General features: G+C 42.2%; 1 protein-coding gene across 4 annotated transcripts in view; it reads right to left on the minus strand.

Moving 5' to 3' along the window:
• Window positions 1-3,608: 3,608 nt before the first annotated feature.
• The window catches only part of NR6A1 (nuclear receptor subfamily 6 group A member 1), a 194,038-nt gene continuing 179,117 nt past the window's right edge, over window positions 3,609-18,529 (minus strand). For all 4 annotated transcript variants that reach the window (XM_084650162.1, XM_084650161.1, XM_084650164.1 and 1 more), the window contains 4 exons: window positions 18,191-18,445; window positions 10,956-11,077; window positions 7,956-8,108; window positions 3,609-6,881 (listed from right to left, as the gene is read on the minus strand). In XM_084650162.1, the coding sequence (XP_084506288.1) occupies window positions 6,793-6,881; window positions 7,956-8,108; window positions 10,956-11,077; window positions 18,191-18,445 (619 nt within the window). In that variant the 3' untranslated portion in view covers window positions 3,609-6,792. The remainder of the gene's footprint in view (window positions 6,882-7,955; window positions 8,109-10,955; window positions 11,078-18,190; window positions 18,446-18,529) is intronic.

An 18,529-nucleotide genomic window follows, 5' to 3' on the forward strand; every position in this document is an offset into this window, starting at 1 on the left:
AGAACAGGCAATGTACGTCCGAAGGAAATTGTTATTTGTTGTTACTGACTGTACACAAGCCACTGATGTAAGAACTCCGCACAAATAAAGCCAGATTTTTCTTCCCAAAATCCAGATGTGGAGATGCTTACTGAGATTATAATGGGCTTCCAAACAGGCCATGAAAGAAGCTACTGTTGCAACATCAAGATGAGGGTTTCAGTGGGTCACATTTAAATACATATCCCTGAGCTTCTGTGCGCGTTGCAAGCAACGCACTGAGAACCCAAAGAAACGCCACAGCTTGACGCTGACATCTTATGTAGTGTCATCTTTGATTTACACATCATCTAAAACTTACAAATTGGCTTCATACTTAAACTACTTCCCCAAGTTCCCCCCTTCTCCTGCCTTTTATGTGGCAGGGATGATTGCCGCTTCTTATCCTGAGAAATACAGAAATATCATCATCACAGACACCGAGCTTCATAGCTTCAAATCAAAACCAAGGACGAAGCAGAAGAAATGAACCAACGGTGATAGCACATTCACAGGAGGGATTTTTGTTGTTGTTTTCCTTTTAAAAAGTATTAAAGATAAAAGAAATTCAAGTTTTTTAAAAAAAGATTGGTTTGAAGGACTGGACTTTTAAAACCAATAAGCAGAAATGACCATCACTGCTTTGTGCCGAAGTCTGAAGAGTTTGTTCATACCAGCACACAGATCCTGTAATGCAGCAACATAACGGAGTATGGGACATACAGGGCAGACAACAAGCAAGACTCAAAGCAGTCTCCAGTCTTCCTACTCAGGAGAGGGGAAAATCCCGTTTGTTGTGAACCTTCTCATTTATGTTAGCAGGTTCTCCGTGTCAGCCCTGTGCATAGCAGAGTCCCTCCTAGTGCTCAGGCACACATATTCAGAAGGGACATAGGAACAGATCAGGCAGAGTTAGCCCCCCAGCTCTTTGCCCACTTCTTGAACTGAACCTCTCTGAGGTGTTATCTCCAACCTCCTATACCTCAACTCTGCAGCTGTGTTTGCACTTTTGGGCTCTGACAAGAAGCAAAAGCACCATAGCATTGGGAAAAGGCTCCCCCGGGACACTCAGCTGGCTGGAAGCAGGAAGTGAATCTTAGAACATCTGCTTTTGACAGAGGTCCAGCCCAATTTTGCATATTCAAGGGGATCAATAAATATCTGAACTGACAAACCTGACACAGTAGGGCCATTTTCATTTCAGTGATGAGGGTATTCAATACTCAGCTTCTAAACTGGCATATATACACAGCAACACTGAACATTTAATCCACAAGAGCTGCATTTTTAATCGGTAAGTTTTCAAAACATGTGGTCTGCTCTTTGGTCTTTATGCCTGTGCAACTGTGGATAAGAAAGTTCAGTACCTGAAGACATGGAAAAGTGGACAGCTACACGAACCACTGAAAAGCAAGTGTTACTCTATAGTATTGTCCAAAGGCTTTAGGAGTGAGCTGGAAAGGGTTAAAGTGGCCAAGATATTAACATTCAAAGAGTGGTAAGTGTGCATGTGAAATTAATATTTGCAATGAAGACTTCAGCTTCTTCCCACCACATGGTACCTATTAGGTGTTCATATTTCACACATTCAGGCGTTGGGCACAGCTTAGGAAAAGGCATTTCATCTCTTCACACAGTGTGTGCACTGTTGGGGCTGCACTGGTGGCTTCCCTACATGCACTATGTTTTGGAAGGTTCTTGTCTTCCCCACAAGCAATTCAACACACAAACCTGACAAGCAGCAGGAAATGAGAGCAGAACAGTGCTGTTCTTTGTTGCTGATGCCCCAACCTGAGAAACGAGACTTTTTGATGCACAGACCGTTCTAGATGCCAGTGGTGCTAAAGGAATGTTTAGCATCACACAGACAGACAACAATGTGTTACACATGGTTGTAAGCATAGGTGACACAGTGGGAGGGTCATGCAGGGTCACATGCTGCCCCCCCCATTTGCTGATTGGCTTGTACTGAGCATGCTCAGTAACATTGCTGAAGCTTCTGCCCTCACTCTGCCCCCCCACTATTGGTAGCCATAGGGTCATCTCTGGTTGTAAGTTTGCCTCCTTGTATTGGTGCTGCTGAATGTAAACCTGATAGGCCCCTCCCCCTTGGTGAGAACCCAACGTTCATGGTGTTTATGAAACTAACAATTTATAGTTATAACTGGCTTTGATCTCTTGCTGGCATGACACACTTGGCTTGTGAGTTATGTCCCCTTCTAGTTGCTGGTCCCCACAGAGGATAAAAGCCTACTACTGCTAAAGCTAATGGAGTAAAAATTTACTCTTTCAGCTCAAGTTGTGTTTCTATGGCCTTATTCACAACACTGAGGGCCAGTGGAAAGATTCCAACTGACTTCAGCGGGCTTTTAATCACGGCCTGCGGTGCCAGGTCATTAGCGCATAAGTCCAGCACCTTCAGAACTGAAAGCACTGACCTTGCCGCTTGAGCTAATGGAGTAACACCATTCGCTGGTAGCAGCAGCTTCTTGGCAACGCAGTGATCGGTGAGAGAGGATGCTTAGAACCTGGAGTGTTTCCTGGAGCAGATTACAAGAACTTTAAACTTGTTCATTTGCAATTCCCAGACTGAGTCCCCCTCTGAATATGTGAGCATATGCACTTCAAATTTATATCCCAAAATCTGTTTGGACTAAAAAAACTCTTCAGATTTACATTTGCACAAATACTATGAAGGAAAGGATGGGGTCGATTGAGTTATCTTTCAAACCAGAGATAAATATTGACTTGTCTTGGCAGAAAATTCTGCCAAAAATGATTATTATCGTTTGAGTCTTCTGTCATAGAAGTCCAGATAAGCAACAGCAGACACCAAAGATAATGAACATCCCCACCTAACTAGCATTAAGCACAAATAAAATATGGTTCCCTGTAAACCGAATGTTATGTGAAGATTGGGACAAACAATTCCAACTTTTCTGGATGTCCTTCAAACCAAATTCACAAATACATCTAGTGACTGACCTAATGTCACTACATTTCTAGCTACATTCCTATCTTCTCATCATAATACCTGAGTTTGCAATGCAACACATTCACTTTACCCTGTTTAAAAAACACAAGTCATTAGAGGACTTGGTGCAGAAAACATTAACGACTGTCCAGTGAGTTAGGTTCTGGTTCGGTATGTTAGTCTCGTTCTAGCTTGTGAATTTAGCACAGCTTTTATGCTCACTGCGATACATGGGGGTTTGTTAACAGATACTGCTGCCAATCAACATTTATCAAAATGGTTTACACAGTTGCAAGTAGTAGCACATCCCCCCCCTCCATCCCCATCAAGTTTATTAAATCTTTGCTTGTGCAGCATTTTCTTGGGGAGTCAATTAATTTTGGACAGAGTACAAACTAGATGTTTTTGTCAGGTATTTGGCAAAAACAAGTTTTCTAATGTTAGCATAGAGATCTTCTAATTAAAACAAACCCTTATTCATCAATAATTAATAATCTAATAACTGTGGAATAAGATTACTTCTGTGCAGTTAAACTATTCCTGAAATGTGTAAGCAAGCCAGAAAATAACCCGTAATACAAGTATCATGTGGAATTATTTGAAAATGAAAGTTAAAGCTGTCAATATTTCCTAACTTAGAAATAAACAGATACACTAAAATCTTCCCATGTATACTTGAGGTATATACTGAATGCAGAAGGCTTTCCTGAGAAATATGTGCTTGTCTCATTTTATAAACAGAAAGCAAATGAGATTCTTGAAACTAACTTTGGATTCGTCAAGTGATATAAAAGTGGACTTCTGCTGATCCCAGCAGCTGTTACCCGTAACATCTTATTTTACGAAAGTGTATATCAGCAGCTAGTGGACTACCTAAAGCAAGGGAAACAATCAAGTGGGAAGATCCACAAAGCAGAACTAAAGAGAGCAACACTGCCTTTGGTCTACATGGTTAGTCAACAGCTTGTCTCTGCTGAGATGGTTTTGGATGGAGTAGTCTTCATCTCTTGGAGGCAGGACCCATTTGCACTTATCGTACAGAATAACTGTTGACTGACCTAGAGATGTGCCAAGCTAGCAAGTTCCAATGACTGTTGGGTTGCTATTCCATTAGTCTGTAGGTAGCATTTGGGGTTGACTTAATGATATGCTTCTGCTGTTCACCCAGTTCTTTTCTACCCACTAGCAGGTACAGTACTTCAGTGGAGAGCAGGGGCTTGTTCAGAAGAAAAGACTGCTTCTCCTGACCACATATTTAATTTGTGCCATACACTCTGATGTGTCATGACTGGATAGAGGATGGCAAGAATATAAGAATGGTTTCTCCCATCCCAGAAGAGCAGAAGTTGTTTCCTGAAGAACTCAAGGTAGTTTAAAAATAGCAGGTTCTTTAACATTCAAAAATGTCTCAGCCTAATGTAACCACTCAAAACAGATTTACAACTAAGGGTCCCAGCAGAAAATTCAGCAAAGGCAACATGGCTGCCTATTAGAATGAGTGGGATTTCATAAATATATGAATGATGGAAACAGGGAAAGAAATCTTCCCCAGCTAGCAATTGTGTGGCTACAGGAAGCCATGGAGGACACTGAGGCTTAATGGACAGTAATACATGTTGTTAATCAAACAGCTGAACAGCAGCAAGTAAAGCATTTTTGATGTAATGCAAGTGACTGAAGTTACTGGGTGGAACATCTAAATTCTGGGAGAATTAGAACCAAGTAATATACATGAATTGTACTAAGAGCCAGGTTTTCCTACTACTCTCCCCTCCAAGCAATAAAATGGTACATGCAGCACTTGGTTAATACCCATATGTTCTCCAAGGGTCAACAGACACCCAATAGCAGAGGATACTGAAATCTCTTATCAGAAGTCATTTATTTTATCCATAGGAGGGACAGAAGCTGCGAGGTTTGAAGTGTTCGCTGATGTCAACTACTTGTAACTACTGTAGTAGGAAATCCTCTTCACTGGAGTAATTTAAAAACTAGGCCAGATTTAGCCATGGAGAACGTATATTGCCCAGGCTTCTTAGAATGCTTTTCCAGTTTGTGATTCTAAGAGATAGCATTTAGCCAATAATTAAATTATTTGCAGTCTGCCTGGTTTATTTCTGCCTCCCTGTTCAAAGCCTGTTATTAATTACGACAATTCCAGTTTGGTAGGAGAGTCGTGAGGGAATAATCATGCATCAGTTGGAGAGAGAGAGAGAGAGAGAGAGAGAGAGAGAGAGAGAGAGAGAGAACAATTCTGCATTGCCCTGGGAAGGGGAATGTGGGTTAGGGGTCTTTCTCAGCCTTGGAATGCTGCAATTCTCGTGACAGAATTTCAGGGGGACCCAATTTACATCATGAGAGCTGCATTTGAAAACTGATGAAGTTTAGCTAGTTGACCAAAAAAAGTCTTAATTTCTCCCTCTGATTCCAGAGAAACTCCATTTTGAAATCCCTAGATTCCTGGCTTCCATTTTAAATAAGCAAGAGTCACTCCACCACTGGCTGACAGCTGCAGGTCATGTAGCACTAGGAAGTGGTAAACAACAAATGACAGATCACAACACTGAGGTAAGTAACGGCCAACTGGAATGACGGATGTGTGACCGTTAGCAAAGTAGGGTATAAAAGTCAGCAGCAGCTGACAGTTGAGAAGGCAGCTGAGCTGAGAAGGCAGAGGGAGGCGTGAAAGAGGTGAGGGTGAGACGAAGGAGAAGCAGCAGTAAGCAGTGGGAGAAGAGAAGGACGCAGCAGAGGAGTGGAGAGAGAAAGAAAACAGGGAAATATACTGTGCCATCAGCTGAGTACGGTCAGACAGAGTAACCGGTATAGTTATAACATAGTCTAGTGTTTGCGTGTGCGGGGGGGTTAATACAGATGTATGCATGTGTGTGTGGACTGTGAAAGGGGTTTATACGTGTAAAAGCTAATGGACATCTAAAAATGGCTGTCAGCTACCTGCGACAGACTGACCATCTGAAGCAGGGAGCATCCGCTCAGTATCATTTCAAGCTATAAGGCAATGTGGTTTGAGGTGCTCTTTAACTTATGAGGGATTTGTGTTTAGATTGTTACAGTGTCAAGAAATTGTTCAACAAAAGGTGCCTTGTTTTGGAACACTGCTTGTGTCAATCATTTATCCACGGCTGTATCTGTGTCCTCCAAGTATTCCCTTAGCCACCCTGGAGACCCACACTTAATGAGAACAGGTTGGCTATTCTGGGGGTACCCAAATTCTGGTTTTGGGGTAACACCTTTGCCCCCACTTATCTTTTTTGAAGCTTGGCACTTCTCTGATGCCCACACTCCTCCAATATTCTCCAGCATTTGGGATGCTAATAGTTCTCCCAGTGGAGTGAGGCAGTTTGCTCTCTAGGCAAACACTTTGGATATGAATCATGAAATGATCAGTACATGAACAGCATCTTCTCATTGAGGTAGTCTTAGTCATATCGGCCCCCAGCCCCCCAAATACAAAAGAACTAACCCTAACAAACACTGTAACATTAAACATCTTTACATTCTGTAAACTGCAAGAGAATGCAGCTGCTGCATTCATACAGAACCATGTGCACTGTGTTGAAGATCATACATTCAACTCTGTCGTGAAATAAATATATAGGAAAAGAGTTTAAAAAACAAAAACAAAAGATTCTTGCTACAGTGACAGGGCTACCTGCCACCTTGTCTCAGCAGCTCTCTACTGCCTTGATCATGGTTTTTTTCCCCCCTCTCTCTTCACATGTGAGCCAGTTCCCCACCTGAAGCACCAGAGCAAGGCATGGGTTCGGGGCAATGAAGGCTCACTCTTTGCTCACGCTTGTCTTGCAGGAATGCAGAACGGCTTTAAAAAGGAGGGGCAGCTGCTCCAGAGGGACATTCACCATTTTTCCTGTTAAGAAAGAATCAGAATTAGCTGCCATTCTTGAGCCAGATTTAAAAAACACTCATCTCCAACAAGCTGGTGACATTGGAGACAGTTTCACCTTGAACCTTTAGAGAAACAGTAAATCACCCAATTCCTACATTAGACATTTGATATTCTTTTGGAAACAACAGGATGTGTTAAAGAGTGGAACAGAAGCTAAGTGCGTTGGCGAAGTCAGATAAAAATGATTTCCCCATAATGGAAGCATATTTATGGAAGATGGGAAAGAACACATCCCACCTGTCAACCTCCCCTGTCAATCACAATGAATAGATTGTGTGTGATGTGTCCACCTGGTGCCAGTGGACAATCCTGCTTGGTATGACAGAGGAAGGTGAAACACGCAGATCCTGATCAACGTGCCCCAGGGAAGAACATTTCTTCCCAATTGCAAATAATCTGTGTTCATTATCTTAACATTTAGGTACAAATGTCTGATGTTCTCATGAAGATCCTGGAATAATTCCTCTAGAGCCAATTAATGATGCATTGAGATGGAAAATTCACATGCAGATTTCAGTAACCCAAATGCCAGGGAAATTCAGATTTGGGGACTTCATTCAAGCCTATCTAGGCTTTTATATTGTGATATTCACTACGGTATGCAAGTGCCATCTCCAGACTCAGAGCGAGCTCCTCCCCACGAGGCCTATGCCATCTACAGATCAGGGTTATTTCTGCAGCAGAGAAGATACTTCAGAGTTGAGTCTGAAATTAAGACCCTAAGGAGGTTTCGATCAAGATACTAAGGAGAGCTCGTTATTTGTGAGAAAAGAATATGCCTTCTTACTCCCTAACCTAGGAACTGGAGTTTATCACTATTTGTAAACACAGATGGCTGGAGCTATTTATAACCAGACCCAGTTGTTACACTGGGTTTAGCCTGGTAGAGAAAGGCTCACATAGAAAAGGTCCCACACTGGCACTGCTGTCCAGCCAAGTAGCTAGGAGTTTAATTATAAAAAGAAGAAAGTCTCCTTTAAAAGAGATTTAACGATTCACACAGGGGCCAGCTGGGAGAAGAGATCAAAAAGTTACCTGCAATGTATCGTATCTCTGGCAAACACATCATTAGATCTGGAAAACGGTTTGGCTGATGTGGGTACTTGTATTCCGTAAAATCCTGGCACACGTACCAATACCGTTTATTCAACTGCTCCAGTTGGGATGTATTCGTCAGGCCCCTAATGTCTGAGTGAAAACATAAGAATTAAGTGACTGGGAACAGCTGTAACACTAGAACAAAACCAGATTCAGATTCTTCCTCATCACTATTCGAGTCAGCAACTGTAAAATGGAAGGACAAATCCATTTATAAAACTCAGTCTAACAAAATCTACCTAAATTATACAATGCTATTGAGCAGAGATTTCACGTTTATAGTCACCACAGGATTAAAATTTCACCCTCCTCCTCCAGGACATACTGTAATGAGTATCTCCTACATGTACACACTTCAGATTAGATGTGAGGGTACAAGATCTTCCTTTCATAAGGGACACGGATGAGAACATATAATGTCCTAAGTTGCTCAGGCTCAGAGATCATGAACCTTTCAGAAGATAACAGCTCTAGCAACCTTAAATCTCTACTTCCTTTTTATAAAGTAGCTATATGTCAAGGCTTTCAGTCCTAGCAGAGGGTGCAACATAAGATTTTCCACAGAAAGCAGCATGTTGATTCTAGTTACATGGTCTCATCTCTATGGGAAGTGTTCAGATCAGTAATTGAGGGTGTCGTCTGTTTAGGAATTTCACCACGTGAGCTTTATAAACTTGCCAAGCTTTTATTTTAAAATTTAGCGTTTCCAAATGTCAAGCAATTTCCTCAAAGTAGACATTTCAATGCTAGCAAAATAATTTGAGAAAGTCCCTCTGAATGTATTTCAGCACGATCAATGACATTTATATACTACTTGATGTCATGGGAAGGGATCCAATAAATTAAGAATAGGCAAAATATGCAACTCCTCTGAGGCTCAGTATTGTTCTTCAGAAATACTGTACAAGGGAAGGAGCATTTATTTGCTGTCCAAAAGCTGACCTTTAAAAATAATTTTCAGGTATTCCACATAAAAAATTTGCAAACTCCAACTAAAAATAAAAGAAGACAGGAAGTTAATGAAAATACATTTTGGAAAACAATGGAGACAGCTAAAGAAGTCTATCATCCAGTGTCAGGAAACTGTCCAGGGAAGCAAACCGGAATCTGTGCCGGGGCACACACTGAAGTGTCAGCACAAAACACTTGGTATAACCAGGGGGAGGAGGGGGATTTCAGCATATCCTTGCAAAGTAGAACACTTCCTTGTGGTACGGAAAATTCCCAGTGGTTCTTATTTCTTGAACTGCTTTTGAAACTCACCTATGAGGCTAGTACCATTGAATAGCTTTTCATTTATGCACAAGCAACACACAGACCTGTGGTAACATGCTTCATACATGTGCAGTAACATCATACACACACGAGTACTGACATGGGAACCACACCATGGTGTCAGACTGGAGTGACCCATACCAAGTGTTACTGAAGAAATTGAACCTTCCAAATAATTTCAGCATGGCAGAGTTTCAGAGAAAAGACCAGTAACTTCCCACCCTGGACTACCATTGCACAGGGCCGGCTCAACCGGTTTTGCCGCCCCAAGCAATTGCCGCCACGGACAGCAGGGGAGAGAGAAGCTGCCGCCGAATTTTCACCGTGGCGGAAACTCTGCCGCCCCTTTCTGACTGCCACCCCAAGCCGGCCCTGCCACTGCAGAATCCATTTGCATGTTATTTCTATGCTGACTTCATGAATTTTGAAGTGTTAGGAGTTTCATAACAGAATTGATGGACAGCTCTGAAATGCTGTGTTTGACCACAAACATGGAGTCAGTCCTGTATTAGGCAGCATTCATTACCTGCCAATATTACTGCATTAGGCACCATATTAAAGGACAAAATGCATATTTTCACTTTCTTAAAAAAAATGTCAGACAAAAGTATTAGGTGAAGGGAAACACAGTGATGAAGAATCCAGAAAACCATGCCAGTGAGGTTATCCAACATTTAGCGCACAAAGGTTTTTCAAAGCTAATAGCTTAAATTGGAAAAAAGTGATGCAAATTGGTTGTCTTGATTGCTGCCTGTCAGAAAATGCCTAGACCAGTGATACTCTGACTGAGGCTCGCAAGCCACAAGTGGCTCTTCAATGCATCTCCTGCGGCTCTTTGCAGCACATGCTATTAAAACACTGTGTGATTTAATTATTAACCCATCTAAGTTATTAACGAATCAGGATGCTTTTACTATGTTATTAGCCAATTGTAATTTATAAAATGATACTTGGTCAGTAATTTTGCTGGGAGAATAAAATTAAATTACTCCACTGGATGCATCCGATGAAATGATCTGTACCTCACTAAAGCTTATGTTCAAATAAATTGGTTAGTCTCTAAGGTGCCACAAGTCACTCCTTTTCTTTTAACACACAGAGTGAATTCACACAACTGTGGCTCTTTTGGGTAATACTGATCGTTAATTTGGCTCCTGAGCCACTGAGGTCTGAGTGTCACTGGCCCAGACCCTTCCGCCATGAGCAGCAAAATTTTCAGATGACATGCACCTTGCGCACGATGAGAAGTTTGCCACAACAGCTGGTAGGTAATCAGTCATTCAGGCCTTATCTAGAAAGGTTTCATCAGTCACTCTGCTCTGTTCTTATTCTGCTGCTGGTAAAGTAGGTACGTATTTAAAGTGACGCACATACTGTCCTTGGCGTCTACGATTAAAGGCATTAAAAATTGATCAAGCAAAGTGAATCCTTTTCACTTCCTCTATAATTGCTTCATTTAGGTGTCTGAAACAGCACACACTTAATATGGCTTTAACTGTGCAATCGCAAAAACAAAAACCTTTTAATGCTCAGGAGTCCATTTCAGTTTGGATTTAGGACCCCCCCCTTTCTCTCCCCATCATCCAAAGGAAGCAAAGATTGACTAGCTTATTGACTAGTCATTTACTCCAGTGGGACTAATCCCTTTCTTCCACCACTCACCTTGATTTAGGAAGTTAATGGCTTTCATACATGCATACTCCTCATTGCTGACCTTCAACTGGTTAAATTTGCGGTAGAGGTAGATCAGCCGTTCCATCACCTCCATTCCCTCTTCACTGAATCTGAAGGAAAGGGAGACTGATGTACACAACAGGGTACTCAAAGAGGAGAGGCCCTTTGCAATTAAAAGTAGGGAGCTTAGTGACTTACTAAAACTCTACGGCGCTTAAAATACTTTAATACCTTGCATTATAAATCAGAGACCCAGAAGCTTCAGGTCTGTTGACACTCTTCATGAGAAGCAAAACTGGTTACAAGGTGATTCAGAACAACATATTTGCCAGTTACATCAGACCTTTAAGGAAAATGGGGATTTTGTGGGTGCACATTGGTGTATATTGGCATAGCTGCTTGTGGATATGTGATGCCTGGTCATGGTATTAGGTTGCTATGACTGGGAGAAACAAGTATTAGAAGTTCCTGGCTCTGCCAATGATTTATTGCATGGCCCTGGACAAGTTACTAATCCTGTTGTTTCAATTTCCCCATATTTAAATGAAGATATTTCCCCACCTCACAGGCTCGTTGTGAGGCTTAATTCACTAGTTTGTGTAATGGGATGATCCTTAGACAGAAAGCTCTGGGGTTGTGCATAGTATTATTATTATACACTCAGTAATAGTTATACTGTATTTTATGACCCATCAACTGTGCAGGTCCATCTAGGAAGTTTGGTGAAATTTATACGACTTCCAGCTAAATTATAGTTATTCACTATTACAAGGTATCCATCATAAAATGTGGGCTGCAGGACAAAGGAAGGGTTGAACACAGGGACAGGAAAACCTCAAAAGCTTTAGTGGTTTTCTTCAGATGATATTTTTCAGAAGCTCTTATTTAGAAATTAGTCTAGAAATTTGGAAAGAATAGACTGTCCCTCCTGTTCCTGCTACTCATCTTGGAACAGACTCAGCAAAATCAGGCTTGCCTTGCCAGGTTCAGTATGTGCTAAGTATCTGATGGTTGGTCCTGGACACCCTAGGCCTTCACGCTGGATCCAGGGCACTCATTTATCACATTACACAGCACTCTGCCTGCTTCAACACAGCCACTTGTTCTTAAGGCTTTATACAGGAAAAAAAAAAATCACGCCATCCTCCTCCACTCACCTTCCCAGCACTTCCCCAGTTCTCTCTCTCAGCTCCAGCCCTCTTTTAGCTGCCTTCAGCCTCCCCAGCTTGAACTTTTCTCCTAGCCATGCAGGCTGTAGGAATAGGATGTTAGAACATCTCAGGTGAGATGTTCACCAGTCACACAATGTAGTCATGTCATGACTACAGGTGATATAAATGTGATCTGTTTGTCCCCTTTGGACACAGGTTTCCTCCCCCATTTCCAACAGCATGGCTGTACCCCACCATGTCAGAATGAAACTGAACACGGAGGGCACATGGATATGTGCTGATGTGCAAAGCTTCAGATGTGAGCTCTAAACTAGCAGGTGAGCAGGAGATTACATGCAAACGTGGGAGTCTGATGCATGAGAGAGAAAACGTCCAAGCAATTTTAGAGTTAGGAGGAGGTGCTGAACTCTTTCCAAGAAAAGAAAACACACAAGGTACGTGTAGCTTGCTTACAACAAGCTGCAACTCTCTCTCTGAGCTAGGACACTTGCCCAAAGAACTTGCTAATGGGGAGGGACGTGTAATACAGTAGGTTGGGAAGGGCTCACAACAGTCCAGTGAGTGCAGTCTCTTAAGAGCTATGGGAATTACCTCAATGGAAACTCTGTAGTGAAGAGTCCTAGTCCCATAGGGAGTCCTAGATTTCTGCAGGAGGAGTCTGAGAGGACCCCTGCTTGCAGGTGACTGGATCACAGGACAGTAGACAAAAAGATGGCATAAGTGACATTCATGAGGAGCTGAAAGTACAGATCGCATATTTCAGTGTTCTATTTGTGCAATGGCCAGTAGCCATTCCTGCTACATGTGGTTTAAAGCAATAAAGGCTAGTTTGGAAGAAATAGCATGTGGCATAAATCTTTAGCAGTGAGACAGAAGTGTTCAGGAAAGCTTCAGCTGTGTGTTCTGGCATTATACAGTGCACAACCAGAGCACAGCCAGAAAGCCATGTCTGAACAAAAACAGAAGAAAAATAAACCCCCCACCCTTCACTGAATATCATCTGATTTTGGCACGTGTATTTGTTTACTTCAAAGTTATTTGTAAAATGCATGGTGGAGTTTGACCTCAGAGAAGAGAAAACAAGCTGTCTGAACTTTAGGTCAGTTCTTCAGGGAAGTAATATTGTAAGTGATGAAAGCCTTGTCGGCTAATCTAAAGTTGTACAATTTTCTTGCTCTCAACTTGACATTAAAAATCCTGCAGGTGCAAGATTGCAAAGCTCAAGAAGTTAATGAGCACAAAGACCACTCACAATCCTCTGCTGGGTCTAATTGTTTTTTGAACATGCACATTTTTACCGACCACTCGTCACTTCCATAAATCCAGGAGAGCTCTTCTCTCATGCTTGCAGAAGAACAGTCTTGGTTTTCTGTGCATACATTCCTCCCCTTTTCAAACAAAGCTGTTCTGTTTTGCACAGCCCTATTCCTTCTGGAGCACTGACTCCTCCACACACTGTCTGCCTCACAGCTTTTACACCAGTCTAATTCCTAGCTATGTATGAGCAGGAGTGACAGTAAAAAGTTTAAGCTGCCCTGCATTTTATTTGCATTTTTACTAGACTCCAGAGATTTAAACATTTGATCTAGAAAACAAACACCATTTTGCCAGCAGTTTAAATCAGAATTAAAACATGAAAAAGTTGATGATATTCATTCATTTTTCATCTACTTATATACTGGCAGTCACGGTTATAGCCAGGTACAGAAATAAACTACAACCTTCTAAGTGCCAGGGCATCTTAGATCAGCATATTGTTTTTAAATTGGCTAACAGACAACATGAATCTCAGACAACAGCAGTCATTCATGAATATTGGAGAATCATTACGGTGAGCCGCTCTACCATGAAAAGAGAGCCAAATAAAACCCTCTGTTACACCCAGGTAACCCCAGTGAACTCACTGGGGTTACACTGGTTTATATGAGAGGATCATGCAGACCTATGTTTCAATGAAGAGTCAGTGACTGCTTCAGAAGAGATGGCCTCTGGTGTTACTTGCTGGAGACACAAGTAAAAAACACTGCTTTTGTTCCCCAGAGGGACAGCTGGCTGATAGAAACGACCGTTACAAAGCCAAGAGTAACTCGGAGTGTAAAAGGCACTTTGAGCAGCACATGCTCATTAGGGCAGCGCTGAGCTGGCCAGTGGCTGGTGCAGCAACCTAGCTCTCTGTCAGACTTGTGAAATCCCAGAATCCAGTAAGAGGCTGACCAGGAGGAAGAAACACCACACACTGATTTAGTAATTAAAGATAAAAAAGAAAAGGCAAGGCGTAGTTTTGGGGGAGAGAAAACCTCTTGAATAAGCCTAGAGCTGCTTCTTTGCTGGCTAGGTGTTAAAGAGTCAGGGAGGAGCCAACCAGGGACACTTGGCTCCCACAGAAGACAGGAGGGCAGGAGTGCACTGGCATGAGCACATGGGAGAGCGCTGCTAAGACTTTCACTCGAATACAACAGCTTAGTATTGTTACTGCTGCCCTGCTGCACACGGATCTTTAAGCTATAAATAAAATGCTCACTCTGAAATAAGATGACTGCATGACTGAGTGGGCACTTGCACATGTAGGTCCCTCAGCTGTGCACCTCACACAACTCCTCCTTCCTCCCAAATGGCCTGGTAAAGCTACGTCTCCACTTTTTTGCGAACGTCAAGTAGTGATAGTTTAAATGCTGAATCAGTAACTGAAGTTAAAGGAACCATTCCACTGTCAGAACATATCTATTATTTTAACCCCTTGGATAAATACACAGATCTTCTCTAAAGCATCCCTGAGGCTGGCAGGTTAGAAATTGGCAGAGTCGGAAGGGTTAAGACGACTCCTTTATTATCTCTCTTTCATTTTGGGTCTGCCTCATATTTTATACACGTCAACTTTTGGGGCCTTGAGAGGGAGAGCTTGAGCATAAGCAAACCTGCACACAGGAGTAAGTGCTTGGCTCTCGCTGTGAGATTCCTCATTGAAGCTGCACTCGTTGCACTTTGAATGTCTATTAGATCACGGATTATTTATAAAATGACACTCAAGATTTACCATCCTATAATTACCACGGCACAACGACCAGCTCCAGCAAGGGCAGAGCCACAGAAGGTCAAATATTAACAGGGAGGCTGGGCAGCCAGTTAAGTAAATCCTGCAAATGTTCTGTCACAATGCTGTCAGTCTCTCTGCTATCCAAACAAGAATCGTCTGGGACTCGGACTACAGAAGAAAGAAAACTGACCAAGATGATGAATTAAAGGCAGGTCATCACTTGGAGCATCAGATAGCACTGTTTCCTCTGCAGTGTCAGCTAAGTTGCAACATCATTAAATTTATGTAATCAAAAACAATGAAATAGCAATTAATAACATAATATTGTGGAAACAAGGTCACTAGCTGTGTGATCAGTTCTTCATTCTCCTTCTAACTGGGAAGCTTTGCGAACAAGTTTGTCATTTTGTATCTCGTGGTTATTTACAATATTTATATAGTATTTCTTTGAGCCTGAGTAATTCCTCACATAAAGGGGCTCTCCTCTCAATCCTAGGGTGAAGAAAGGAAGAATTTCTATGGGAAAACTGGCCTTGACACTAGGTTATCACTCTCTGCTTTTCTTCAGAACGCTGGGAAAAATCTGTGTTGTCCGAGGGGGATCTTCAGAAGTTAAAAGGAACTACACTGATGAAACTAGAACTATAGGGTACAGCTGCTCAGTGTTGTGCCACATTCTTTTTTGTACTACGTGCAGGGATTACTCCCAATTTGTGCCCCTCTTCCTTACCCTCACAGCATAAGTACTGCGAGTACTACAGTGCGTCAGGCAAGGCCCCAGGAGCAAGCTTTTGCTGGTTGATTGGGTTAAAACATCTAGAAATGAATCATTTTACCCCAAATTTTTGTTTAAAGTTCACTGCACTTTAATTTCATCAGGTCTTAATATCAACCCTGAGGAAACAATTAATAAAAAGCAATCTGAAATAATGCACTGAAGCATCTTAGAGAGTTTCAGAAGAATGCTTAAGAAATCTGCCATATTCCATCAGAATAGTTGGGGCAAACTTCTGTGAACTATATACGCTCAGACGGATGTGAAGAAAATGAAACCAGCCATTTCAATGACAAAAGTAAACTGAAGTCATGGGATCTCTCCCTCTGATCTCACAGGACCTGCCCCTTTTCCTATCTCGGATTTCAAAAGGAGATTTCAAATTGAGAATCATTTAAGGCCTCGTCTACAGTTTGAGCCCTGATGTTAAATTAGCACAGAAACTCTGCGTAGACTAGCTCTAGATGAGTCGTCTTAAAGGAGACATAAGTTGAAACCCAACATTTATGTTTTATACAAATAAAAATTGGAAGCTTGCGAGAGAGAAATCCTCATTTAAAAAGAACGGTATTTTTTTAAACTAAGAGATTTTTGAACATTTCCCTGCGTACAGGGAAATCCAAACATCACAACCACGTGGCAAGAGCAAGGGCCATGATTTTCAAAAGTGATAGCAAAGCTGATTGAAATTTTGAGTTGTGATTGTGAAATCACAAGTCACTAGACTAGACGTTTTTCCTTAAAACTCAAAATTTGGGCACTCAAAACTGAAAGCGAAATGGACTCGTTTAATTTCACAGTCCCAAGTGAAATGAAGTGTAAACAAACAACAGAAGTGGCGCTGGTAAGTTGTAAGAACATCATGTGTGCTAGGAATGCAGATAAGGCATATTTCACATATTTAGGGTCTGATTTTCAGAAGTGTTGAGTCTCCATATCTCAAGTTGAAATCAATGAACTGTGGGGGCTCAGCACCTCTGAAAACCAAGCCAATGCTCTGAATCTCAAAAGGGTCCTTTAATACAAGAGCTATATCCCCATTCATAATTCTTCACACCAGCTAAGGCTTTGTAGGATTTAAATGTTGCAATGTAACAGACTTTTGACTTTCTCCCATTTATGCCTGTCACCCTTGAGAGCAGAGCTGAAATGACATTCCTCAGCAAGCTAACTTGAATGGAGCACACTGAAAGGAGGCCAACCTGTGCACAGAAAGAGTCCAGCGGAGGGCAACAAAAATGATTAGGGGACTGGAACACATGAATTTTGAGGAAAAGCTGAGGGAACTGGGGATGTTTAGTCTACGAAAAGAAAAATGAGGGGGAATTTGATAGCTGCTTTCAACTACCTGAAAGGGGGTTCCAAAGAGGATGGATCTAGACTGTTCTCAGTGGTAGCGGATGACAGAACAAGGACTAATGGTCTCAAGTTGCAGTGGGGGAGATTTAGGTTGGATATTAGGAAAAACTTTTTCACTAGGAGGGTGGTAAAACACTGGAATGCGTTACCTAGGGAGGTGGTGGAATCTTCTTCCTTAGAAGTTTTTAAGGTCAGGCTTGACAAAGCCCTGGCTGGGATGATTTAATTGGGGATCAGTCCTGCTTTGAGCAGGGGGTTGGACTAGATGACCTCCTGAGGTCCCTTCCAACCCTGATATTCTATGATTCTCTGACAAGGTTTTCCGGAGAAAGTCGATTCTTTCTATTACAGTTTTGAGTAATTGCCCACCTCCACAAATAGACTTTAATTTTCAAATATCTAAATGGCTTTCACGAGACGGAGAGGCCTAAGGACAACATTGGAATTAGGGCTACAGGCAGAACAAAGGGAATGCACCCTACTCCTGGGGAGTGGCAGGCATCACTCCCTAGGCAACCCTTCGGCAGCTGATTGACAAGATCCAGAGGGCATTCCGCACAACCAACCCCACGCAGGGATTTTGAGATGGGTAGAAAGGGAAGGTACCCCTCCTTTGCCCACATGCTCCCCACCAAAAATTTCTTCTCTTAAGCAATGATCCCTACACGTACATATAAAAGATTTCAGAGTGATTTACAAGGGTGGGGACTATAATCCCTTCATACAAAGATGGAAAGTGAGATGCCAGCTGAGAGACTTGTCCAAGGATAAACAGGGAGTCAGTGACAGAGCCAGGAACAGACCCTCTTCCCCCCATCAGCTCCCCCCAACCCAAATGACTAGATACTGCTACAGCCCCAGAAGATTTAACCCACCACCTCACCTGTGCAGCTCATCATCAGAGGGAGAGTACTTGGAGGTTACATCAGCAAGGTCACCAAAGATCTGTTTACTGTAAACGGTTAGTGAGGACAGCAGAATCAGCTCCTGCCATGTGGAACTTAGCAGGCAAGTATAGTCCTTGATTGAGAGTTCACAGAAGAATGGCAGCTTCTTAATCCAAGCAATCTGCCTGAAAAGCAACTCATCTGCCAGACGACACAGCAATGCAAACAGCTCTGCCTGAGTCACTTTATACCTGCAGTAACAGTTAATAGGAAAACATAAAAACGGATTAAAAACATTGGAACACAAGGCACCAGGACAACAAGATAACATCTGC

Source organism: Lepidochelys olivacea, assembly GCF_965140295.1.
Source record: "Lepidochelys olivacea isolate rLepOli2 genome assembly, chromosome: 16".
Lineage (NCBI taxonomy): Eukaryota > Metazoa > Chordata > Testudines > Cheloniidae > Lepidochelys > Lepidochelys olivacea.